The sequence below is a fragment of the Callorhinchus milii genome, unplaced genomic scaffold (genome assembly GCF_018977255.1).
Source record: "Callorhinchus milii isolate IMCB2004 unplaced genomic scaffold, IMCB_Cmil_1.0 Scaffold2, whole genome shotgun sequence".
NCBI lineage: Eukaryota > Metazoa > Chordata > Chondrichthyes > Chimaeriformes > Callorhinchidae > Callorhinchus > Callorhinchus milii.
Genome location: NW_024704743.1, coordinates 125,532,779 through 125,560,305, shown reverse-complemented (window position 1 = coordinate 125,560,305; position 27,527 = coordinate 125,532,779). Strand labels below are relative to the sequence as shown.

Here is a 27,527-nt window from a genome sequence, read left to right as displayed (position 1 = left end):
TCAGATATAGCACCTTTAATTTTGACCACTTACTATTTCCCTTACTCGTTAATGCCCTATTTCCTTTGTTGACCTTTTTGTCCCTACTTGACACACTCTGTTCTTTAAATCCCAAGTCGCTATTCTGCTCTACAGCCATGTCGGTTTACGTTTAACTGCAGCTGCAACCCTCCCTCCTCCCCCCCTTAATAGTTTAAAGCTCCACCTATGTCCCTATTTAATCGTTTTGCCAGTACGTGGGTCCCAGCCTGGTTAAGGCGGAGCCCACCTTGATGGAAGAGGATAGATGAGAATGGAAGGATAATCGGAAAGGTGGATCTTCCTGTGAATTATGAACAATGCTACAGACTACAGTTTCAATGCTTATGATGTTATGTCACTCTATATAAATGGTATGGACTGCACGACTTGTGGGTATTTGTATCCATTTTTGTTTTATTGGTGCTGTAAATAAGTTTCCTGGCAGATATAAAACAGTGTGTTCTGTATAATTGTTACTCAATGACATGTTCTTTCAACTACTGTATTAGTTTAACAAAATTATAGCAAAATTATAATCCTTGCGTTTGATATAGCACCTTAACACGTCATCGAGGTGTCTCAAACCCTTCACAGAATATACTGTAATTGACTATTTTATGGAAAAATATGCTGTTTTATATTAAAATATAGGGTCTCAAGTATCAGAAAGTATCTCCAGTGAAATGGCCAGAGAATAGCTACTCAGTGCCTCACTTTGCTTATGAGAAATGGCTCCTCAAATAAGATACTGAAGATGGGCAGCATTCATGGAACTCTTCTTTCATGCTCTTATTGTTGTTATTAAGTGACAAATAGAACGGATTAAGGAGGCTCTCTCTCCAGCAATCAGTTGAAAGCTTTCTGTTGCAGATGTCAGCCAATAATGGTACACAATTCACTTTTCCCAACTGAACTCAAGTTTTACATTCATATTTTTCCCTCAACTGAAAAGAATAAGGATTAAATCTTTAACTTAAAAAGGTCTTCAAAACAATATTTTTGTCTGGGATACTGTCAAACGATTTCTAGCTGCCTGCGATAATGGGGGAGGTGGGAGAAGCAAAACGTGGAATGTCACCATTCTGTTTGTCTGACTATTGAAACATTCAGTAGTCTTGGAGATCTTACAAAGCCCAGTGGGGAAGGAAGGAGTGAAGGCTGATATTCTGGCTTCTCTCTCTAGTACTGAGCGACTGCCTCGAGCAGATACCCAGTACTGACAAACCAGGCTATGTGTGGAAGACAGTCCTGCTAAAGCAAACCTGCAAGCTGTTCCCAGCCTCTTCCAAAAGTCATCAGTGACCATTTTCTGACCACTTCAGTCAATTTAGAAGGACATCCCAAGGTGCTGGACAGTTAGGAGTTTGCACCTGAGCGGGGTGGAGAATGTGGGATGGGGGGAGTGAGCAGCTGAAGGCATGGTCAAAGAGGAAGGTTTTGAGACGGCCTTGAAGGAGGCAAGAGAGGGGGCAAGGCGGAAGGATTCCAGGATGGAGTTCCACAGGATTGGGGCAGAAAAGATGAAGGTCCAACCACCAATGGTAAGGCAGGGGACATGGAGCAGGCCAGTGCCCTCTGAATGGAGGGAGCAGATAGATTGGTATGCTGTATGGACCAGAGATAGGGAGGAGCAAGACCATGAAGGGTTTTAAAAGTGAGGATGAGCATTTTAAACTGGATCCTCTGAGGGATGGGGAGTCTGTGGAGCCAGGCGAGGATGAGGATGATAAGTTCACGGAGCTTGGTATGAAAGAGGACATGAGCTGCAGAGTTTTGAATAATCTGCATCTTATTGGCTTTCATTTATGATTTTATTTCTGTCCAGATGCTCCATGATTTTATCCTTAATAAGAGTCTCCATAATTTTACCCACAGTGGACGTCAAACTTACTGGTTTGTACAAAACGCAAAATACTGCAAATGCTGGAAATCTGAAACAAAAACAGAAGTCGCTGAGAACAGTCAGCAGGTCAGGCAGCATCTATGGAGAAAGGAAAGTGAATCAACTTTTTGGGTCCATGACCCTTTGTCAGAACTGACGAAGTTCTGACTGAAGTTCTGAAGAAGGGTCGTGGACCCGAAATGTTGATTCACTTTCCTTTCTTCATAGATGCTGCCTGACCTGCTGAGTGTTCCCAGCGACTTATGTTTTTGTTACTGGTCTGTAGTTTGACTGTAAAGCACTTTGAGGCATTTCCATGATGTGATAAAGTACTATATCAAATGCAAGGATTATTATTAACATTAAAATCCCTGCCTCATTACTTAGACTCTTTTCTCAAATGGTAAAAATGATCTTGAATGCAATTTAGTTTCCTTATATTAGTCACCTGATGCATAGCGTATTGATTTAAAAACAATTACAATAAGAATTGTCTGAACAGCAGGGGCTACGCCTGTCCCCAGACACTCCCAACAGTTTTATCCACCTTCTGCTTCTTTTTGCTAAGCTAGTTTCAACCCTGCTAGTGAGCTAGCCTTTCTTTAAATGTTTGACACATGAAACTTTATGAAATGCCTTTTAGAAGTGCAAGTAAATTATAACTCGGAGCTTGCCCTGCACTAGTTCAATATCTTCCTCTCTATATGCAATAATACTGTAATTGGCTTTGACATCCCTAGGCTAGAGAAGGGAAAAGTGGAGTCAAGGTTTCTGTCCCTGGTCCTGTCCAGTGACCTCTTCAGCAAAGTGTTTTTTTTATTTGTTAGCAAGAGTCTCATATGTGCAGAAACCACTTGTTATGTGAATCTGTAGTTTCTGCTACTGGAGAATTCACAGAAGTACAATTTCTAGTTCTAGAGTGTTCCTAACCTTTTTGGAACATTTCCCCTTCTCAAGCACATTCATCCCATATAAAACATGTGGTTTTCCTCTCCAGGATGCACCCAAGAGCGAATTACCCATTTCGATGGTAACCAAGCTATTTTCTTTTTTTCTTTTTAGGTAAACAGAGTTGTGGAGCCACCCTCCCAGCAGAACCAGTTTGGTATTAACAACAACAAATTACAGAGTTCAAAGTGCTTTTTATCAATCGGTTTGTGTTTGTGATTCACATCATAAAAGTATTTATTGCCCAAATAAAATAAGATTTTAAAAACTACTGTTGTGCTCCGAATGATAACATTGAGCTTTGTTCCAACATTTCCTGAGATAAGTTGTGAATTTCTTCACTGTTGGGAGGGTTGTATAGCTCTCGGGTTCCCCACAGGGCAGAGGGAAGTTGGGTCGATGGCCGAGCTCCATGTACTCCTGTTGGTGGTTGGCTTCGGGCTGAGATTGGCAGAGAGCTCACACATTGGCAGATTTCAATCCTTGGCCACAATATTTTGTGCCAGAGGGGACCTAAAGAGGACACAATCATTAGCCCTATTTTAAAATGACTTCAATGTGCCTCTGTACTCAGCAAGATGAAGTCTACAATATCCTTAATATTGCAGAATCTTTTTGAGCGGTCACCAACTGCAGAACCTTCCATCCTTCTCTTCCCTCCATGACTTCCCCAGTCGTATGCTGTGTGTCTATTTAAGGCAGAATTTCTTGTCATTTTACTCCTATTTCCCAACTAGATATTAAAGTTGATGAGCTTGTATCATTGTCTCAACTGATTGGTTTTGAACATAGTAATCGTTAACATTTTATATGGCAGTTTGAAAGATTAAAAAGGATCAGCGTGAGATAATATGCTAAATAGACACTGAGAATATTTGGCATGTTCCCCTCACTGACACCATATGTATGGCCTTGTGTGATGAAGTGCAATTTAGGCATGGAGCAGTATCCAATGAAAACCGTAACTAGGTCCAAACACATGGCATTACTCACTAACTATACCAAAATGGATATACTTATAAAATCAGGGGCTGTTTGGGATCAATAGTTTAGCCCCAGGGCAGACATGAAACCTTCAGCTTTCACTGAGATGTTTAGTACAGTACTAACCAGCAACAACAGCAAGAAAATTACATTTATAGAGCGTCTTTCACATAGGGAGGACATCCCAAAGCACTGAACAGTCAGCTGTTGTGGACCGAGCATGGGGGGAGGGGTGGGGTAGGGGTGAGGGAAGGCAGAGAGGTGGGAGGGAGACCAAAGGCACGGTCGAAGAGAAGGGTCTTGAGACCGGCCTTGAAGGAGGCGAGGGAGGAAGCGAGGCCAAGGGACCGTGGGATGGAGTTGCAGAGTGTGGGGGCAGAGAGGCTGAAAGCCCGGCCACCGATGGTAGGGCGGGTCGGGCAGGAGACATGGAGCAGTCGGAGCCCGATGAACGGAGGGAGCGGGCGGGTTCGGTTAACTGTCTGTTAACAAGATTTCCCATCAACATGTGTAGGATCTTTAAACTAACAATCTTTTGCAACATTTGTAGCGATGGAATAGTTTAAAATCTTCATTCCTGTTTAAAGAGGTCCTCAGAATCCATTTCACAAGAATTATGATATTTTGGGAGATCACGTATTTGGCACTTTCAAGCAATATGATCAACATAACACACATAAAATGCTGAGAGAAATATATAAAGTCGGGGCTGGGAGATTACTTAATGTACTAAACGTAGACCGAGAGGCCACAGGTATAAAATTAACCAGCCTCAATCAAAACAGAATTTTACTTTCTACAAAGCAGTGAAAATCTGAAATGGATTCTTAAGACAGTTAATGTAAAAAAAAACTGAATGAGTTTTCCTAATATTGTAATTCATTGGGTGAGTATGGTACGATTCAAAAATCTTTGCATTTGGTATAGCACATTTTCATATCGCGAAGACAACAACAACAAAATGACAACAAAATTACATTTCTGTAGCACATTTCACGACGGGAGGGCGTCCCAAGGTGCTGGACAGACAGTGTTATGGATCTGAGTTGGGGGTCGGGGAGGGTGTAGAGCAAAGGCAGAAGCAGGGAGATCGAAAGCGCGGTCGAAGAGGAGGGTCTTGAGATGGGTCTTGAAGGTGGTGAGGGAGAGCTGAAACGGAGGGATTGCGGGATGGAGTTCCAGAGGGTGGGGGCAGAGTGGCAGAAGGCCCGCCTGCCAATAGTGGGACGAGCGAGGCGGGGGACGTGAAGCAGGCCGGTGCCTGCTGAGCAGAGGGAACGAGCAGGATGATAGGGGGTTAGGAGGTCGAGGAGTCAGGGGGAGACCAAGGCCATGGAGAGCTTCGAGAATGAGGCCTAGGATCTTGAACTGTATCCTTTGTGTGATGGGAAACCAGTGGAGTCGGGCAAGGATGCGGGTGATAGGGTTACAGAGTTTGGTGCAGGAGAGGAAATTGGCTGCAGAGTTCGGGATGATCTGCAGTCTGTGGAGGGAGGAGTTGGGGGCCGACAAGCAGGAAGTTTGCATAGTTAAGCCTCGATGTAATGAAAATGTGTATGAGGGTCTCGGGGGCCTGCGGTGTGAGACAGTGGCAGATCCAGGCAATGTTACGGAGGTGGGGAAGGCGGAGCGGGGTAGAAAGGATAGTTGATGATCAAACAAGACCCCAAGGTTCGGGACTGGCTAAGCAAGGTGGAGTGTGTAACCATGGATGGTGATGCTGTCAGCGCCTGAGGTGAGGAGGCGCTGACGGGAGCCAATCAGGAGCCTCGGTCTTGTTGATGGTCAACTGAAGAAAGTTCGCTCTCATCCAGGACTTGATGTCTGACAGACATTCTGTCAGGACAACAGTGGTCCTGGAGTCAAGGGTGGAGGCAGAGAGAGAGAGAGTTGGTGTCATCCACATACATGTGAATGTTGACTTCATGTCTGCGGATGATGTCACCCAGAGGGAGCATATAGATATTGAAGGGGAGGGGACCAAGGACAGAGCCCTGAGGAACGCCACACGAGACGGTTCGGGGGCTGGAGAAGAAACCGTTTGTGGAGATGAAGTGCGGGCGTTGTGAGAGGTACGATCTGAACCAATCAAGGATAGAGCCGTGAAGGTTGAGGTGAGAGGAGAGGCAGTGGATGAGGATAGAGTGGTCCATGGTGTCAACAGCAGCAAAGAGGTCAAAGAGGATGAAGAGGACGAGGGAGCCCTGGTCGCAGATGGACAGAATGTCTTCGTCACTTTGACCAGGGCGGTTTCTGTGCTGTGGGCGGCACAGAAATCCGATTGGAGGGGTTCGAGAAGGGAGTGGCCGGAGAGGAAGGAGCGAAGCTGAGAAGCAAGAACTCATTCCAGGACCTTGGAGAGGAAAGGGAGGTTGGAGATGGAGCGGTAGTTTGAGTGCACCGAGGGGTCCAGGGAGGGTTTTTTTTTAAGGATAGAAGTGATAATGGGGTGGGAACAGTACCAGAGGACAGGGAGAGGTTTATGATGTCAGTGAGTAGAGAAGCAAGGAGGTGGAGCTGGGAGGTAAGGAGAGGGGTAGGGATGTGGTCGAGGGAGCAGGTGGTGGGTTTCATGCGGGTTATAATGGTGATGGGAGAGGAGGGGAAGACAGGTTCAAAGGTGTGGAGGGAGGGATGGGTAAGGGCCAGGGTGGGAGGAGTAGTTGGGGAGGGTGTAGCAGATGCAGAGGCAGCTGAACGGATTCTCTTGACTTTGGATTTGAGGAAGTCCAGCAAGACATCCCAAAGTGCTTCACAGTATGTGAATTGTGCGTCTTGTGGGCGAATGGGGGAACCGGTTTGCGCACAGCAATGTGCCACAAATAGCCATGATGTGAAATATCAATGTTATCTGGGGGATTGTTGTCCTTTTGACAATTTTGTTTAGAAACTGAAACAAGTAATAATAAAAGTCCTCCAGCCCCATTTCTAAATCATAAACTTGCAGTCCTGCAAAGCAAACTGGAATTTGCTGCAGCCTGCTTACATCTGTGTTCTTGCCAGGTGGAGTCTGGCCTGTAAAGCTGAGTTGAAAAGACTCTTTAATAACAGCATGAGTGAGCGAGTTTGCACAGGAGTATAGTGCACTGCCTGTGTTAGTGGAACCTTAATGAGCCCTGGTACTTGGTGTGGATTATCTGATGCTGTTTAGCGTTCTGTGGATTAATATTGCTTTCTCTCTTTAAAAGCTTCAATGGAGCTACTGAACCTCGACTTTATTCATTGCCAATCCCTGAGATTTAAGTAACACGATTTCTCAGCTTTAACATTCCTCGTACCGTTTGTGAAGCTGCTGTTCCCCCATCTCAATTTGCTATTGGAATCCATCTGTACAGCTACCAAATTTTGCATTCATTTTTTAAAAATATAATGGCTTAATTATAGTACTCTAGACTCCAAGTCAGAAGATTGTGGGTTGAAGCCCCATATTGGGACTTGAAATCATACAGTTTAGTTTATATACTAATAGTTCAGCGCATTACTAGGGTTGTGCTGCACTGTTGGAGATGAAGTCCTTCAGACGAGATGTTAAAATGGCTCGTCTGCCTGATCAGGTGGACTTTAAAGATCCCATGCAGATGACCCAAATTGGACAATATCATAAATCCAGTTTACTTAACAAAGTGGACCCCTGTATGCAAATCACCAAGAGGAAATGTGTAATAATAATAATCATTGCATTTGATACAGCGCCTTATCACGTCTTCGAGACATCTCAAAGTACTTCACGGAGTATACTGTAAAATTAAGTGATTGTATTTATGTGAGCGAAACGCAACAACAACAAGATTCCATTTATAGAGCGCCTTTCACGTCGGGAGGACGTCCCAAGGCACTGTACAGTTGGGTCAGGACCCGAGGAGGGGGGAAATGGTCAGGGTGAGGGGAGGGACCCGAGCAGGGGGGAAATGGCCAAGGTGAGGGGAGGGAGCAAGGAGGGGGTAGAGAGTCGAGAGGGGAGCTGAAGGCACGGTCAAAGAGAAAAGTTTTGGGACCGGCCTTGAAGGAGGAAAGGGAGGAAGCGGCAAAGGCACTGGGAGATAGAATTCCAGAGCCTAGGGGCTGAGAGGCTGAAGGCCCGGCCACCGATGGTAGGGCGGTTAGGGCGGGGGATGTGGAGCAGACTGGAGCCAGAGGAAGGAGGGTACGGGCAGGTAGGTAGGGGGATAGTAGGTCAGAGAGGTAGGAGGGAGCGAGGCCGTGAATGGCCTTGTAGGTGAGGATGAGGATCTTGAATTCGATCCTCTGGGGGATGGGGAGCCAGTGGAGGCGAGCGAGGGTGGGAGTGATGTGGTCATGAAGCCTGGTGCGGGACAGTACACGAGCTGCAGAGTTCTGAATGACCTGCAGCTTGTGGAGGGAGGTGCCGGGAAGGCCGGCGAGGAGAGAGTTCCCATAGTCCAGCCTTGAGGTGATAAAGGCGTGGACCAGGGTTTCAGCAGCGTGAGGGGTGAGGTAGTGCCGTAGTCTGGCGATATTCCGGAGGTGATGGAAGGCGGTGCCAGTTGTGGCGCGGATATGAGGGAGAAAGGACAGCTCAGGGTCGAACAGAACGCCGAGGTTCCTGATGGCTTTGAGAGGTGGAGAGTGCAGCCTTGGATGCTGATGCTGTCAGCGCCTGAGGTGCGGAGGCGCTGACGTGAGCCAATCAGGAGGGCCTCAGTTTTCGCACGTTGAGCTGAAGAAAGTTGTCTCTCGTCCAGGACTCGATGTCGGACAGGCAGCTGTCAGGACATCGGTGGTCGTGGAGTTGAGGGTAGAGGAGGAAAGGTAGAGTTGGGTGTCATCCGCATACATGTGGAAGTTAACCCCATGTCTGCGGATGATGTCACCAAGGGGGAGCATATAGAGGGTGAAGAGGAGGGGACCGAGGACAGAGCCCTGAGGGACACCGCACGAGACAGTGCGGGGGGTGGAGGAGAAGCCGTTCGTGGAAACAAAGTGATGACGGTGGGAAAGGTACGACCTAAACCACTCAAGGACAGGGCCTTGAAGGTTGAGGTGGGAGGACAAGCAGTGGAGGAGGATAGCGTGGTCGACCGTATCGAATGCTGCCGATAGGTCGAGGAGGACGAGGAGGCAGAGGGAGCCCTGGTCACAGATGGTCAGGATGTCATTGGTGACCTTGACCAGGGCAGTTTCTGTGCTATGGGCAGCACGGAAACCCGACTGAAGGGGTTCGAATAATGAATGGGTGGAGAGGAAAGAGCGCAGCTGGGAGGCGACAACTCGTTCAAGGACCTTGGACAGGAAGGGGAGGTTGGAGATGGGCCGGTAGCTTGATAGCTGCGACGCATCAAGGGAGGGTTTTTTCAAGGTGGGAGTGATGGTGGCAGTTTTTAAGGGAATGGGAACAGAGCCAGAGGAGAGGGACAGGTTGACGATGTCTGTGATATGTGGGGCAAGGAGGTGGAGCTGGGAGATAAGGAGTGGAGTGGGGATGGGGTCAAGGGAGCAGGTGGTGGGTTTCAGGGATAGGATGAGTTTGGTGACAGAGGGTGGGGAAACGGGTACGAAAGTGTGTAGGGGAGGATGGGTAGGAGTCGGAGTGTGGGAGGGAGGGGTGGGGGTGGGTGGATGTTGGAGGGGAAGTGACCGCGGAGCGAATTCCCTTGATTTTGGATTCAAGGAAATCCAGCATCTCCTCGCAGTGAAGGTTGGAGGAGATGACCTGCGCGGGGTGGCGGGGGGGACGGAGGAGTCGGGATGTGGTAGAAAACAGTAGCCTGGGGTTGTTCTTCGCCTCCAGGATTATCCTGGAGTAGAAGGACGACTTGGCCGAGGCTAGAGTGGAGCGGTAGATTTTGAGGAGGTCCAGCCAGATTTGTCGGTGGACCGTTAGGCCAGATTTGACGCAGGTGCGTTCAGCGGCCCGCACCTGGCTCTTCAGTGAGCGGAGGTGGATGGTGAACCAGGGGGAGGAGCGAGAGTAGGAGACAGTATGGGAGGTGATGGGGGCAAGAGTGTCGAGTGTGGAGGAGAAGAGGGGTCAGTGAGGGTTGAAGGCCAGAGGGAGAGGAGTTCAGAGGACTCCAAGGCAGCGGTTAGGGATTGTGGGGTAACTTCTTCCAGGGGCGGTAGAAGATGGTTGTGGGTCTGGTGGAGGTGGGGAGGGCCGTGGAGGTGGTGAAGGAGATGAAGTGGTGATCGGAGACGGCCTTGTCGGTGATAGTGACATCTGAGACACTGAGGCCCCGGGTGATCACCAAGTCGAGTTGGTGGCCGTGACTGTGAGTGGGGAAGTTGATATGGAGGGAGAGGTTGAGCGAGGAGTGCAGGGAAGAGAAGTCTGAGGAGATGGAGCAGGAGGGGGTGAAAAGCCAATTGCACGCAGCAGTGTCCCACAAACAGTCATGGATTGAGTGACCAACTTATTTTTTAAAAGGATTTATTACCCCCGGAAAAGCGATCCACCAATCGACTAACAACCGCGTTCCTATTTACTGCTAGGTCATCAGAGGCATGTGGAGTAAGGAAACTTGCCCAACGTTTTGCCCTGCCGGGAATCGAACCCACATCTCAAAGTACTTTATAGGATATGCTCTAAAGTGCAGTGACTGCATTTTGTGGGTAAATGCAGAATCAATTTGCAAAGGCCATGAAGTAAATGACCAATTTTTTATTTGGGGGATTGTTGTCAGGACACCTTCCTGCACATGCAGACGGGGTCTCAGTTTAATGTCTCATCTTAAGGACAGCGCGTCCAACATTGCAGCAGCCCCCAGCTCTGCAGTGGAACGTCAGCTTAGAGACGAGTTCCATGTCCCTGCATTTGGGCTTAAACCCACAAAGTTCTGCCTCAGAGGCGTGAGTGCTACCAACTAAGCCAGGTGACACACATGGTAAATAGTGACAATGTTCACCAATGCCCCTTGCTCTTTTAGGACAAAATCTTTATTCTTGTTCTCTATTTTATGCTCTTGTCTCTTTCCATGCCAAGAACAATCTTAAGTGAAGTTCAGTGCATAAGTAATCTGCTCCCTGCACATCAATACAGCTTTGAACTTAAGATCAGCTTTTGGAAGAGGCTTCTGCAGCTTTCCCACTCTCCCAGTCCAGAGGAGCCTCGCTTCTGCCAAGTATCTCCTCAATGTTCTATCCCATCAAAAAATGTTTGAAAGCAGCCAGCAGGCAAAACCATGAAATTTTCTGCCAGCTGAGGGAAGTTAAATTGAGTATTGGTGGAGAAAGAGTGAAGAGATAGGTTGTTGAATTCTGTTGATAGATTTTCTAAATGATTTGAGCAGTCATCGGCGACCTAGAGGATAGGGATATTGTATTTTATATAAATGGCATGATCTATTACATTGCCAAATTTTTCACATCAAAGATTGAATTTATGTTGTTAGTGAATCTTCCTGTGTTCAATGTTAAAGTTTGTGTTTAATTCCAAGTCATGTAACACCCTTTCTTTTCTCTGTTCATTGCTGACATTTCCCCTCCTCTCCAACAGACTGCTATATATCATATGAGAAACTGACGCGTAATAGTACACAATTATCTTTTTCTTAAGGTTGACTACAAATTTCCCAAATTATGATGTTTTAAAATGTTTTCTTTCATTCTCCCTTGTTTCAAGCTAGCATCTAAGGACCTCAGTTGGGAAGGGGGTTAGGCCAGCTCAATAACATTTTTGCAGAATATCTAAATGATGTTGCATTACTGACCTGCCATCTTCTGTACTTGAGCAATGGAGGAAGGAACCTTACAAGGCATTTATGATTATCCTCTCTTCATTGATCTCAGGCAGACATGCATTCCTGGTGTTTTCATTCAAACTTACTGCACTAATGTTGATTCCTTTATCGTATAATGGGAACAGAATTTTATGTTTCCTAAAACAACAACAACAACAAGATTCCATTTATAGAGCGCCTTTCACGTCCTAAAACATGCATTTTGGAATTTTGAGGAACGAGCTTGGGCTATTTTAAAATTAATATATTTTTATAAATATTTAGTTTGGGAAATAGGGTTGTCCGAGTGGAAAGCAAAATGGATAATTGATGCTTGCAGTCCCAAGTTGGCTTTTATATGTTACATATTCATATGTAAGGCTTGTGCCCAAATCATGTAGAATCATAGAATTATACAGCACAGAAGGAGGCCATCCGGCCCATTGTGTCTGTGCTGGCTCTTTGAAAAGACCTATCCAAATCAACCCCACTCCCCTGCTGTCTCCCCATAGCCCTGCAAACTTGTGCTCCCCAAAGAATTATCTACTTCTCTCTTAAAAGTTGTTGTCAAATTGGCTTCCACCAGCCTTTCAGGCAAGCAACCAAGAAACTACAAGCCAAGAACTTTACATTTCTTTAGAAATGACTAGCATTGCAGCAGAGCGTAGGCTTGACTATGTGTGAGCAGGAAATGAATGATGTGTACTCTATAATAGCGTTGTTTATGTCGGGGAAGTGCAAAACTGTGAAATCAGAATGTGCAACTGTTTTTTCTCTGATAAACAGGAAATCAGGATGTTTGACTATAAGTCAAGGTTTTGAAATTACTTAAGTGAAGAAAGGATTTTTCACATACTTTCAAACTGTTATTTTCAAGATATTTCGAACAAATAATAAGATTCAATATTTACACTTTTAAACTATTTGTTTTAAGGAATCATTCTTGAATTGTGAAAGTTTGTACAATTCTTTTGTAACACTACAACAGCAAGTTGCATTTATATAGTGTCTTTCATGGAGGGTAATGCTAAGCGCTCTGAAATTCTACCTGGTGTGAAAGGCACTATATAAATTCACTTTTAATTGCAGTTGATGATAAAGTTTTGAGAGCACTTTACAGTGGGCGTTGAGCATGGGGGAAGGGCAAGGGGACTATAGGCACAGTCGAGGTAGAGTTTAAGGTGGGATTTAAAGCTGGACAAAGAGGGGGCAAGGTGGAGAGAGACAGAGAGGTAGGGAGTTCCAGACATTATGGACTTACTGACTGAAGGTTCGACCTTCATCTTTGCTCATCATTTCTGTGATATATTCAACTCTAAAATTCACTTTTAATTGCAGCAACAACAACAACAACTTGGATTTATATAGCGCCCCACACCGGATGGCGCCTCAGAGCACTTTACAGTAACGGATCCTGGGACTGAGCCAGGGGGGAGGGGGAGGAAGGTGACCAATGACGCGATCGAAAAGAAAGGTCTTCAGCAGAGACCTGAAAATGGGAAGGGAGGAAGTGAGACGAAGGGAGTGAGGAAGGCAGTTCCAGAGCCTCGGGGCGCAGTAGCTGAAGGCACGGCCACCGAGGGTGGAGCGGAGGAATCAGGATGAGAAGGAGGCCAGACCCGGAGGAACAAAGGCAATGGGCACTGTTGTGAGAAGAGAGGAGGTCAGAGAGGTCGGGGGGTGTAGAGGAATGCAAGGACTTGAATACAAGGGTGAGGATCTTGAAGTCGATCCTCTCTGGGATTGGCAGCCAGAGCTGTCTGGCCAGGACTGGGGGGATCGGGGAGCGGAGTTTGGTGCGGGTGAGAATGCGGGTGGCAGAGTTTTGAATGATTTGGATTTTATGGACGGTAGTGGATGGGAGACCGGCGAGGAGGGCATTGGAGTAGTCCTGCCAAGAGGTGACAAAGGTATGGAAGGCAGCAACAAGTTCACTTTTTTTGGCTCGTCAAGCTATGAATATAATTCGAAGTATAATTAGGTTATATTGCTGACTTACATTTTACATTTTGGACTGGTTTACTCTCACCCTTTTGCAAGAAGGAAAGCCAAATACATTTGTTCTGGAATACCAGGATAGGGTGGAGTGGAACTTGAGCCAGGTAGTACTGAATGTTCTCAAACCGAACATTTGTTCCCATACATTTTATCAGGGAAACATCAGGACTCAACTAAATGTTCTGTCATGTTAAGCCAGATATCAAGAACTATGTATGTATTCTATTCACATACATAGAAAACCCATAAGTGTCACAGTACAAGCTGCCCTTTTAAACAGACATTTTAATTAATGAACTTATAAATAGTAATCTGAAGTCTGCAATGATATAATGTAATAATAATCCTTACATTTGATATAGCGCCTTATCATGTCTGCCAGACATCTCAAAGTGCTTCACAGAATATACTGTAAAGTCAATTGACTATATTTTGTGGGCAAAACGTGGCAGCCAATTGCGAACAGTAGTGTTTAATTTCAATTCTTTATGTATTGTAGTGGTGAGAAATATTTTGGCGAAATTATATAGATTCAATTAGTTGGATCGTAACTCTTGGTCTGAATATTGACCTTTTCATCCTGTCTGCATTATGTATGGACTAACTGAGTTTATGGTCAGAATTGTAAGGAAAAAGGTAGTATTGCTATTTATTCACCAGTGTTAAATATGATTTCAAATCATGACATTCCTTTTCATGTTTTACAATTTCTGAATTTTAACTCTACATACATATTTAAAATGGATGTTATATAATCATTTAACCACAATAGAACTGGTATATTTAAGTAGATGATTGCAAAACCATAATTTCTTTCACTATGTTTCTATAATTCTGAATTTTCCATTGCATTCCTTCTGTGGAAATAGCTGCAAATTTTATCAAATAATTGTTGGATTGTATTTCATTTAAACTCCAAAGTTTCAATATTGAAATGATAGAGCTACATCTATGAAAATAATATTCGTTGCAAAATTATGTAAATTTAAAATCCTGAGGTGGAGCTTGAACTAACAGCCTTCTGACTCAAGCGAGAGACAGAGTGAACAGACTGAGTGAACACCTAGACTGAACCAGTTTGACACCTAAATTAAGTGAAAACATCCACCATGATCTGATAAAATGCCACAACAAGCTTGACAAGCTGAAAAACCTCCTTCTGTTCTTATATGGACTCTGGAGTCCTGTGGCTCAGTGGTTAGAGCACTCGCCTCACAAGCGAGAGACCTGGATTTGATTCCCAGCAGGGCAAAATGTTGAGCAAGTTTCCTTACTCCACACACCACTGTTTACCCAGCAATAAGTAGGAATCCGGTTGTTAGTCAAATGGAGGATCGCTTTTCCAGGAGTAATAATTCCTTAAAAAAAATTGGTCACTCAATCCACGACTGTTTATGGGACACTGTGTGCGCAATTGGCTGCTGTGTTTCGCTCACAAATATACAGTCAATTCACTTTACAGTACATTCTGTGAAGCGCTTTGAGACATCTCGAAGACGTGACAAGACACCCTATCAAATGCAAGGATTATTATTACATTCTGAACTAATTGGAAAGCTAAATACATTTAAATAATTTGTTTTTAATATTTTCATTATAACTTGTCATGTAATTTTGTTGTTTTATCTTCAGATGCATCTTCTGTGTTGCCTTTGATTGGAGTCCAAATAATGCTATTCTTTTTCAACAATCATTTAACCCTTTCAGTACATCTTCCCCAAATTAATTTTGTAGAATTGCCATTGAATAGATACTTTTGGAAAATATCATTCGTAAAATTGGTTGTGTCTCATGTCTAATTTCAAATTGTGAACAGAATAGTTCCAGGTTCAACACCATTTATGCCATATACAGGCATGTCTCCTCTTGTGGGTTTCTTTGATGGTTTCAGTTTAAGCCAATAATTCTCCCTGACCTATTTGCTTTCCATTATTCAGCAATAAAAATTATAATCTTGATTTGATATAGCACCTTATCACTTTGTCGAAAGTTTCAAAGCGCTTCACAGAATATACAGTAAGTGAATTGACTGTGTATTCTGTGGGTGAAATATAGCAGCTAGTTTGGGCACAGCAGTGTCCCACAAAAAGTCATGGAGTGAGTGACCAATTTCACTTTCGGGATTGTTGGCCCGGACGCCGAGAGAAACAATCTTCTCTTTTCGAATAGTGCCAAGGGATCTTAATGGCCACCTGAGTCTTTGTGAAGCGTTATCCTCGTCAACAACAACAACAAAATTACATTTGTAAAGCGCCGTTCAAGTCAGTAGGATGTTCCCAGATGCTGGACAGTTGATGTTTCGGACCCGAGCTGGAGGTCGGGATTGGGGAGGGGGGGAAGCAGGGTGATTGAAAGCACGGTAGAAGAGGAGGGTCTTGACTGGGTCTTGAAGGAGGCAAGGGAGGGGGCGAGACGGAGGGACTGCAGGATGGAGTTCCAGAGGTTGGGGGAAGAGTGGCAGAACGCCCGCCCGCCAATGGTGGGGACATGAAACAGGCTGGAGCCCGCTGAATGGAGGGAGCGAACAGTATGGTAGGGGGTTATGAAGTTGCAGAGTTAGTGGGAAGCAAGGCCATGGAGGGCTTTGAAGGTGAGGACCAGGATCTTGAACTGAATCCTCTCTGTGATGGGAAGCCAGTGGAGTCAGGCGAGGATGGGGCTGATAGGGTCACGGAGCCTAGTGCGGGAGAGTTCTGACTGATCTACAGCCTGTGGAGGGAGGAGTTGGGGGCCGACAAGCAGGGAATTGACATAGTCAAGCCTCGATGTTATGAATGTGTGTGTGAGGGTTTTGGCAGCCTGCGGTGTGAGACAGTGGCAGAGCTGGGCGATGTTGCGTAGGTGGGGAAGGCAGAGCAGGTCATAGCGCAATGTGGGGTAGAAAGGATAGTTGAGGATCAAACAAGACCCCAAGGTTCGGGACTGGCTTAGCAAGGTGGAGTGAGCCCCATGGATGGTGATGCTGTCAGCGCCTGAGGTGAGGAGACGTTTGCCAACATCACCTTAGATTCGTGAGCAACAAAGGCAAAGACGCCTTGGGACGTCCGCTTGACATGAAAAGCGCTTTACAAGTGTAATTTTGTTGTTGTTGTAGACATCCAAACTAAGAAATATTTATAACATCCAAATCAGTCTATTGTTAAATTAACATTAACATGTTGCTTGCCATCTCTTTTGCACTTACAGAAATGTATGATGTTATATTCAATATTTTATGTCACAATTACATCACATTATTCTGTAATTTAAACTAGGATATGCGTGACTTGCATTTAGAGTAGAAAGTAGGTCATTGGTAATGCTCTTACTTAGAAAATTCTTCCTTTCCTAAATTGATTTGAGCTTCTTTAAAATGAAGTAAATTAAAAAAGGATTTTCCCCTACAGGGCTTCAATTCACCTGCAGACTTCATTCACAAATGTATTACACTCTAACCTCAATGGTGTGTTCATGGCATTGCAGCAGTCAGATTACCCAGCATTTTTATAAGGTTTAATGATCCCTTTTGGGAATCAGGTACTTGCAGAAGCTGCATCTAATAATTGTATAGCAATAGCATTCATTAAAATGGATTTCAACTACCACATACAAGTGGAACATTGCCATCAGAAAAATCATCACCGGGTTGTGCTGATGAATTGGATGATTTTCCTTTCATTCCTCCTCCAACTCTGCTGTACATAGGATCTCGTTCAAGGCTGTGACCTGGTACTTTTCTATCTATGTTGCCTCCCACATTTGAAAAATTCATATTTTCTGTTTACCATTATTTTCAGTTTTTATCTTGTAAGAAGATCTATAGAATCAATGAGTAAAGTAGGTCACTGATAACAATACGACCATTTGCATAACATAACAGCTAACACGACTATGAGATTTTACTTACTATTAACTAGGTTTTCGATTGAGAAAGTTCATTAAGTTTGTTTGCAATAACAGTCTACATGGTTTTGTGATAAAATTTGCACACCTCTTAATAGCTGGTAAATAATTGGAAGATGTATGTTGAATTAAGGTTTTATCTCCCTGTCCTCTCTGAGTTAGGAAAAATATGTGGCACATAGAATAAAGCTGAGCCCAGTATGTTTTCATTTATTCTTCAGCCCGAAGGTGAAGTGCAGAGTTACTGTATATAAAATGCTTGATGCCGTGAAGAAATATCTGGAAAATATCTTCAGAAGTGCCAAGGGAGGTAGGACAAGAAGATACAGGCTCAGGGTTGTGAAGGGCGAATTTAGGACTGATTCCAGGAATAATAATAATCCTTGCATTTGATATAGCACCTGATCACGCCTTTGAGACGATTCAAAGCGCTTCACAAAATACACTGTAAAGTGAATTGGTGATATGTTATGTGGGCAAAATGCGGCAGCCATTTGCTCACAGCGGTGTCCCACAAACAGTTGTGGATTGAGAGACCAACGTTTTTTTTGAAGGCATTATTACCCTCGGAAAAGCGATCCACCAAATCAACTAACAGCCGGGTTCCTACTTAACAGAGGCATGTGGAGTAAGGAAACTTGCCTAAGGTTTCGCCCTGCTGGGAATCAAACCTCGTTCCTCTTGCTTGCAAGGCAAGTGCCCTAACCAATACTGTACAGGACTCCACTATAGGAAGTATTTGATTTGACAGCACCAGCTTAGGTGGAACAATATCTTTCTTGAGGTGAATAATAGTAGAGCTCTACTGTTATTATAAATGGAATCAGACCTTCAGCCTCACCACCCCCACCCTTTGGAACTCCATTACACGTTCCCTTTTCATGTCCAGTTTCTCTGACTTGATAAATTAATCCCCTAATTCAGTACAAACATGCCCACGAAATACACAGTCAAACCACTCTATAGTCTGTCTAGTGAAGCCCTTTGAGATGTCTCAACGGCGTAAAAAGGCTATGTCAAATGCAAGGATTATTATTATTATAGATCGGGAAGGTTGAATGTTTGCTCTCTGATCAGCGCTGAGTTAGCTGATCTCAAGCAGGTGGCAGTTATGGTCTTAGCGCTTCTAGTTCAGCAATATTGTACTGAGTCACTCAGCCATAATTATTAAACTTCATCAGCTTCAACATATGTAACAACAACAACAAGATTGCATTTATAGAGCGCCTCTCACGTCGGGAGGACGTCCCAAGGCGCTGGACAATTGAGTCGGGACCCGAGCAGGGAGGAAATGGTCAGCGTGAGGGGAGGGAAGGAGCGAGGAGGGGGTAGAGAGTTGAGAGGGGAGCTGAAGGCACGGTTGAAGAGTGGGTGGGTGAGTAGGAAGTTTGGCCATTGAACTTTTGCCAAATTGAGATTGAAGTGGGTGATAATCATGTACTATAGCACCAACTGGTGTTACTTTGCTTTAAACTAGATTCCAAAGATGGGCAAGATATGGAGAGAAACATTGATATGGGGTGGGGGGAAGGGTCTCAACAATTGTGTTTTGGTTCTAAAATACATTTTATTTTTTAAAGGTGTTCAAAATGAAATGTTCAACTGATTTAGTTTTAAAAGAACAACTATGGAAATCTATTTTGAGTATGACAGGAATGGTGTTTAATGTGAACAGTTGCCCTTGAAATATAATTCTCTTAGTCAGACCTTCTCACTGAAATGTTTCTATAGGTCATTGAGAATCATTTTTGCTTTTTAATTTTTCAGGAGTGTGCCTGAAGCAACGTGGGATGGGAATGAAAACTGCTGGGAACTGAATAGACAAGGCCCAGTATAGTGACAACTGCATCATAACAGGACACACCCACTGGGGACATTTTCTTAACTCTGCCATGACTTTCAGATTCACCATGGAAAATTTCTCATGGCTTGGCAGCTAATACAGTGCCAACATAACGAGCAGCTTGGAACTTCAATGTTTGTACCCCTGTTTCAGGTGATTGTTTGCAGATGAACCATATTGCAGTTAGAAATGGATTCTAAAGAGCTAAGATGGAAGTGTTGTGGCTGCTTCCTGCACTGAGGATGGATTAATGTTCGAACTGCAAACATTGTGTGAAGAACAGTATGCAGGAAGCTGGTTTTCGAGCCACAAATGCTTTAAAAGGTAAGTGTTATTTATATTATTAGCGACAATATGTAATGTAAAAACTTATCCGAGAAACAAGATCACTCACTGGACAGAAATAGCCTGTTCTTTGTTACCTTAGTTCACAAAAGTGACCAAAATGTAACTTAACTGAGTAGCTTTACCAATTGGTCTATTTTGTAAATAACCACGAAAGAGCAAAAAAACTGGCAAGTGGAGCATGGGGTTGAATAACTCCTCCGCAGCCAAAACACTCGTCCATGCATCCATCATCTCTCGACTCGACTTCTCAAATGCTCTCTTTGTCAGTCTCCCCAGCTCCACCATGCACAGGGTCCAACTGATCCAAAACTCTGCCGCCCGCACATACTCACCTACACTAAACTCCATAACCCCATCACACCACTCCTCGCCAGGCTCCACTGGTTCCCTATCACACACACTAAACGCCGAACCCTCATCACACCAGTTCTAGCCAGTCTCCACTGGCTTCCTAATGTTGAATGGATCGATTTTAAGATCATCATAATTGTTTTCAAATCCCTTCATGCCCTGGCACCTCCCCTACCTCTCCGACCTGCTTACCCCCAACCCACAACCTGCTGCCTCCACTTGACTGGCTCCAGCCTCCTGCATGTCCCTCGTGCCCTCTGTTCCACCGTTGGTGGCCGCACTTTCAGCCACTATTCCCCGAAACTCTGGAACACTCCTCCTCTATCCTTCCGCCTGCCCGACAAATCTGGCTGGACCTCCTCAAAATTTACCGCTCCACTCTAGCCTCGGCCAAGTCGTCCTTCTACTCCAGGATAATCCTGGAGGCGAAGAACAACCCCAGGCTACTGTTTTCCACCACAACCCGACTCCTCCGTCCCCCCGCCACCCCGCGCAGGTCATCTCCTCCAACCTTCACTGCGAGGAGATGCTGGATTTCCTTGAATCCAAGATCAAGGGAATTCGCTCCGCGGTCACTTCCCCTCCAACATCCACCAACCCCCCACCCCCTCACTCCCACACTCCGACTGCTACCCATCCTCCACTACTCACTTTTGTACCCGTTTCCCCACCCTCTGTCACCAAACTCATCCTATCCCTAAAACCAACCACCTGCTCCCTTGACCCCATCCCCACTCCACTCCTTATCTCCCAGCTCCACTTTCTTGCCCCACATATCACCGACATCATCAACCTGTCCCTCTCCTCTGGCTCTGTCCCCATTCCCTTAAAAACTGCCACCATCACGCCCACCCTGAAAAAACCCTCCCTTGATGCGTCGCAGCTATCAAGCTACCGGCCCATCTCCAACCTCCCCTTTCTCTCCAAGGTCCTGGAAAGAGTTGTCGCCTCCCAGCTGCGCTCTTTCCTCTCCACCCATTCATTACTCGAACCCCTTCAGTCAGGTTTCCGTGCTGCCCATAGCACAGAAACTGCCCTGGTCAAGGTCACCAATGATATCCTGACCATCTGTGACCAGGGCTCCCTCTGCCTCCTCGTCCTCCTCGACCTATCGGCAGCATTCGATACGGTCGACCACGCTATCCTACTCCACCGCTTGTCCTCCCACCTCAACCTTCAAGGCACTGTCCTTGAGTGGTTTAGGTCGTACCTCTCTCACCGTCTTCACTTTGTCTCGACGAATGGCTTCTCCTCCACCCCCCGTACTGTGGAGTCCCTCAGGGCTCTGTCCTCGGTCCCCTCCTCTTCACCCTCTATATGCTCCCCCTTGGTGACATCATCCGCAGACATGGAGTTAACTTCCACATGTATGCGGATGACACCCAACTCTACCTTTCCTCCTCTACTCTCAACTCCACGACCACCGATGTCCTGACAGCTGCCTGTCCGACATCGAGTCCTGGACGAGAGACAACTTTCTTCAGCTCAACGTGCGAAAAACCGAGGCCCTCCTGATTGGCTCACGTCAGCGCCTCCGCACCTCAGGCGCCGACACCATCAGCATCCAAGGCTGCACTCTCCACCTCTCAAAGCCAGTCAGGAACCTCGGCGTTTTGTTCGACCCTGAGCTGTCCTTTCTCCCTCACATCCGCACCACAACTGGCACCGCCTTCCATCACCTCCGGAACATCGCCAGACTACGGCATTACCTCACCCCTCACGCTGCTGAAACCCTGGTCCACGCCTTTGTCACCTCAAGGCTGGACTATGGGAACTCTCTCCTCGCCGGCCTTCCCGCCACCTCCCTCCACAAGCTGCAGGTCATTCAGAACTCTGCAGCTCGTGTACTGTCCCGCACCAGGCTTCGGGACCACATCACTCCCACCCTCGCTCGCCTCCACTGGCTCCCCATCCCCCAGAGGATTGATTTCAAGATCCTCATCCTCACCTACAAGGCCATTCACGGCCTTGCTCCCTCCTACCTCTCCAACCTACTATCCCCCTACCTACCTGCCCGTACCCTCCGTTCCTCCGGCTCCGGTCTGCTCCACGTCCCCCGCCCCAATCGCCCTACCATCGGTGGTCGGGCCTTCAGCCTCTCAGCCCCGAGGCTCTGGAACTCTATCCCCCAGTGCCTTCGCCTTGCCTCCTCCCTCTCCTCCTTCAAGGCCGGTCTCAAAACCTTTCTCTTTGACCGAGCCTTCAGCTCCCCTCTCGACTCTCTTCCCCCTCCTCGCTCCCTCCCTTCCCTCCCCTCACCCTGACCATTTCCCCCTCCTCGCTCCCTCCCTTTCCTCCCCTCACCCTGACCATTTCCCCCCTGCTCGGGTCATGACCCAACTGTGCAGCGCCTTGGGACGTCCTCCTGACGTGAAAGGCGCTTTATAAATGGAATCTTGTTGTTGTTGTTGTTGTACCAGAGGGAGCCGGTGGATTTGGAAACAACCCTGGAATTCAGGGGAACCAGGGAATTGAAGGTTGTGGAGAGATGGTCATTCAGCAGATTGATTGCATCAGGATCACTGCAGGTGGAGGGCCAGAAGGAGAGGAGGTCCGAGGAAGAGAGGGCATTTGTGAAGGACTCAGGGGGAAGTTTTTTCCAGGGGCGGAAAAAAATGGTGGCAGGGCTTGGAAGAGGGGAGGGGGGTGTGGGAGGAGATGGCCTAGTCCGTGATTGATAGGTCGGAAATGTCAAGGCCATGTGTGATGACGAGGTCGAGGGAGTGACCACGGTTGTGGGTCAGCGATTTGATGTGCAGGGTGAGGTTTAGGGAGGGAATGGAGGGCAGTGAAATCGGAGGAGGTGGTGCAAGGAGACTTTAAGTGGAGGTTGAAATCACCCATTATGAGCGGGTGTTCAGTGCAGAGGGACAGGGATGAGAGGAGTGAGGAGATATCGGTGAGGAAAGAGCCAGGAGAATTGGTGTGGGAGGCAGTAAACTATGAGGATTTTGAGGGAGAAAGAGGAGGGATGGTAGAGGGTGTGGTCAGCCAGAGGAATAAGGGGATAGACCAAGGGAAGCTTAGGAGATGAGGGCCACCCCACCGCCACGTTGGTTGGGGCAGGGGGTGTGGTGAAAAGTGTAGGCAAGAGGGGAGGCTTCAACGAGGGGACAGGGTCACCGGGGGAGAGTAAGACCAAGAATATCAATGTGCTCATCCAGGATGAGGTCGTGGATAATAAGGGCTTTGTTGGAGAGGTAGCGGCCATTTTGGAGGGAAATGTGGATAGGTTTGCTGGTGGAGAATGGTATGGAGAGGATTTGAGGTCATCGGGGAGAAGTGACCATGGAGTTTGAGGAGCAGGGAGAGTTGGAGAGGGTATGGATGAGGGAGGGGGAAGGGGAAGAGTACATCCCTTTGGGAAGAGAATATGCTTTGCATTTTAAACACAATGAAAGTTCTATGTGTAGATGACGCACTTAGAATCATGAAATTATACAGCACAGAATGAGGCCATTCAGCCCATCATGTCTGTGTCCACTCTTTTAAAAGAGCTTCCAAATCAATCCCACTCCCCCGCTCTCTCCCCATAGCCCTGCAAACTTGTCCTTCTCAAATAATTATGTACTCTCTTAAAAGTTGTTATTGAATCAGCTTCCACCAGCCTTTCAGGCAATTCCAGATCCCAGCAACTCGCTGTGTAAAAGCATTTTTCCTCACCTCACCTCTGTTTACTTCAACAATTATTTTAAATTGGTGTCCTCAGGTTACCGACCCACCCGCCAGTGGAAATAGGTTCCCTTGTTCACCCTATCGAATCCCCTCATAATTTTGAAAACTTGTATTAAGTTTCCTCTTAACCTTTTCTGCTCCAAGGAGAATAATCCCGGCTTCTCTCACCTCTCCTGATAACTGAAGTCCCTCATTCCTGGTGCCATCCTGGTCAATCTTCTTTGCACCCACTCCAATGCCTTGATGTGCCTCCTAACGTGTGGGGCCCAGAACTGAACACAGTCTCCAGCTGAGGCCTCACTAGTGTTTATAAAGGTTTATCATAACTTCCTGACTTGTGTATTCTATGCCCCTATTTATAAAGCCGAGTATCCCGGATGCTTTTTTTAACAGCTGTATCTGCCTGTCCGGCCACCTTCAAAGATTTACTATATGACCCCCAGGTCTCTCCGTTCCTTCACCCCTTTTAAGATTGCACCATCAGCTAAAATTGCCTCTCCTCATTTTTCCTCTCAAAATGCATCACTTCGCATTTCTCCACATTAAACTCCATCTGCCACGTGTCTGCCCGTGTTACCAGTCTGTCTATATCCTCTTGCAGTCGGTTACTATCCTCCTCATTGTTTACTACTTTTCCTAGCCTAGTATCATATGCAAACTTGGAAATTATACTCTCTGTGACCAGGGCTCCCTCTGTCTCCTATTCTGCTCGACTTCTCCGCCGTGTTTGACACAGTCGACCACTCCATCCTCCTCCATCTTAGTGGGACTGCACTCGCATGGTTCGAGTCCTACTTGACTAACCGCCAACAATTTATCTTGGCAAATGGGGTCTCCTCCCTCCCTGCCCGGTCACCTGTGGGGTACCCCAAGGCTCCATCCTTGGCCTCCTTCTTTTCCTCATTTACATGCTCCCTCTTGGCAATGTCAACTTCCATATGTATGCGGATGACAACAAATCTACTTTTCCTCTTCCAGCTGCATCTCCCAGTCCGCTGATATCAGCTTGTCTGGGGGACATCAAGGCCTGGATGAGCATAAATGTTCTGCAGCTGAATGTCGACAAGACGGAAGCCATACTCTTTGGCTCCTATCAATGTCTCCTTTCCTACGGGTCTGAACTCCTCAAACTCCCTGGGCTCTCCCTCAGACTCACCAAACCCATGCACAATTCAGACATCAAGTTTGATCCCCAGCTTTTCCTTTCTCCCCCACATCCGTTCCCTGACCAGGACCGCTTTCATGCCCTCGCACTCCCTACCTTTCTGACTTGCTCACCCCCACTCCACCACCCGTTGCCTCCACTCAGCCAGCTCCGGCCTCCTGTTTGTCCCTCGCCCCCTCCACTCCACCATTGGCAGTCGTGCTTTCAGTCACTACACCCTGAAACTCTGGAGTTCTCTCCCTCAATCCCCCTGCCTTGTCCCCTCCCTCCCCACTTTCAAATCCCTAAAGACCTTCCTATTTGATCGTCCTTATGGTCGTCTTCCCCCCCCCGCCCCTAGCTCGGGGTCAGACTGCGCCAGTATTAATCACTCAGGGACACTCCCTGCGTGAAGGGCGCTGTGTAAATGTAAACTGTTGTTGGGTTGGAGGGCAGTAGTGATGAAAGTTATTCCAAGCACAATGCGCTTTGAAATCATTCACATCAAACGTAGGGTAATTTAACTAGTTATTGTATTGCACGATTCTTAGTCTGTGCAGAATTCATGGTCAAGTGTCTCTTGAGGTACAGATCAACCATGTACTGTTGTGTTCAATTGGCTGCCATGTTTCCCCCACAAAATATACAGTCACTTTACAGTATATTCTGTGAAGCGCTTTGAGACAACAACAACAACAACAACAAGATTGCATTTATAGAGTGCCTTTCACGTCGGGAGGACGTCCCAAGGTGCTGTACAGTTGGGGGGGAAATGGTCAGGGTGAGGGGAGGGAAGGGAGGGGACGAGGAGGGGTTAGAGAGTCGAGAGGGGAGCTGAAGGTACGGTCAAAGAGAAAGTTCTTCAGACCAGCCTTGAAGGAGGAAAGGGAGGAAGTGGCGAAGGCACTGGGGGATGGAGTTCCAGAGCCTCGGGGCTGAGAGACTGAAGGCCCGGCCACCGATGGTAGGGCGGTTGGGGCGGAGGATGTGGAGCAGACCGGAACCAGAGGAACGGAGGGTACGGGCAGGTAGGTAGGGGGATAGGAGGTTAGCGAGGTAGGAGGGAGCGAGGCCGTGAATGGCCTTGTAGGTGAGGATGAGGATCTTGAATTCGATCCTCTGGGGGATGGGGAGCCAGTGGAGGCGAGCGAGGGTGAGGGTGAGGGTGAGGGTGGGAGTGATGTGGTCCCGGAGCCTGGTGCGGGACAGTACACGAGCTGCAGAGTTCTGAATGACCTGCAGTGTGGAGGGAGGGCCGGGAAGGCCGGCGAGGAGAGAGTTCCCATAGTCCAGGCTTGAGGTGATAAAGGCGTGGACCAGAGTTTCAGCCACGTGAGGGGTGAGGTAGTGCCGTAGTCTGGCGATGTTCCGGAGGTGATGGAAGGCGGTGCCAGTTGTGGCGCGGATATGAGGGAGAAAAGACAGCTCAGGGTCGAACAGAACCCCGAGGTTCCTGATGGCTTTGAGAGGTGGAGAGTGCGGCCTTGGATGCTGATGGTGTCAGTGTCTGAGGTGCGGAGGCGCTGACGTGAGCCAATCAGGAGGGCCTCAGTTTTACGCACGTTGAGCTGAAGAAAGTTGTCTCTCGTCCAGGACTCGATGTCGGACAGACAGCTGTCAGGACATCGGGGGCCATGGAGTTGAGGGTAGAGGAAGAAAGGTAGAGTTGGGTGTCATCCGCATACATGTGGGAGTTAACCCTATATCTGCGGATGATGTCATCAAGGGGGGCATATAGAGGGTGAAGAGGAGGGGACCGAGGACAGAGCCCTAAGGGACACCGCACGAGACAGTGCGGGGGCTGGAGGAGAAGCCGTTTGTGGAATCAAAATGAAGACGGTGGGAGAGGTACGACCTAAACCACTCAAGGACAGGGCCTTGAAGGTTGAGGTGGGAGGACAACAACAACAACAACAACAAGATTCCATTTATAAAGCGCCTTTCACGTCAGGAGGACGTCCCAAGGCGCTGCACAGTTGGGTCATGACCCGAGCAGGGGGGAAATGGTCAGGGTGAGGGGAGGGGAGGGAGCGAGGAGGGGGGAAATGGTCAGGGTGAGGGGAGGGATGGGAGGGAGCGAGAAGGGGGAAGAGAGTCGAGAGGGGAGCTGAAGGACAAGCGGTGGAGGAGGATAGAGTGGTCGACCGTATCGAATGTTGCCGATAGGTCGAGGAGGCAGAGGGAGCCATGGTCGCAGATGGTCAGGATGTCATTGGTGACCTTGACCAGGGCAGTTTCTGTGCTATGGGCAGCACGGAAACCCGACTGAAGGGGTTCGAATAAAGAATGGGTGGAGAGGAAAGAGCGCAGCTGGGAGGCGACAACTCGTTCAAGGACCTTGGACAGGAAGGGGAGGTTGGAGATGGGCCGGTAGCTTGATAGCTGCGACGCATCAAGGGAGGGTTTTTTCAAGGTGGGAGTGATGGTGGCAGTTTTTAAGGGAATGGGAACAGAGCCAGAGGAGAGGGACAGGTTGACGATATGTGTGGCAAGGAGGTGGAGCTGGGAGATAAGGAGTGGAGTGGGGATGGGGTCAAGGGAGCAGGTGGTGGGTTTCAGGGATAGGATGAGTTTGGTGACAGAGGGTGGGGAAACGGGTACGAAAGTGTGTAGGGGAGGATGGGTAGGAGTCGGAGTGTGGGAGGGAGGTGGTGGGGGATGGGTGGATGTTGGAGGGGAAGGGACCGCGGAGCGGATTCCCTTGATTTTGGATTCAAGGAAATCCAGCATCTCCTCGCAGTGAAGGTTGGAGGAGATGACCTGCGCGGGGTGGCG

General features: G+C 47.2%; 1 protein-coding gene across 1 annotated transcript in view; it reads left to right on the top strand.

The window, feature by feature from the left end:
• LOC103190581 (low-density lipoprotein receptor class A domain-containing protein 4) overlaps window positions 1-27,527 on the top strand; it is a 212,702-nt gene that overhangs the window by 18,077 nt on the left and 167,098 nt on the right. The window contains exon 2 of the mRNA XM_042331752.1: window positions 19,159-19,558. Coding sequence (XP_042187686.1) covers window positions 19,519-19,558 — 40 coding nt within the window. The 5' untranslated portion in view covers window positions 19,159-19,518. The remainder of the gene's footprint in view (window positions 1-19,158; window positions 19,559-27,527) is intronic.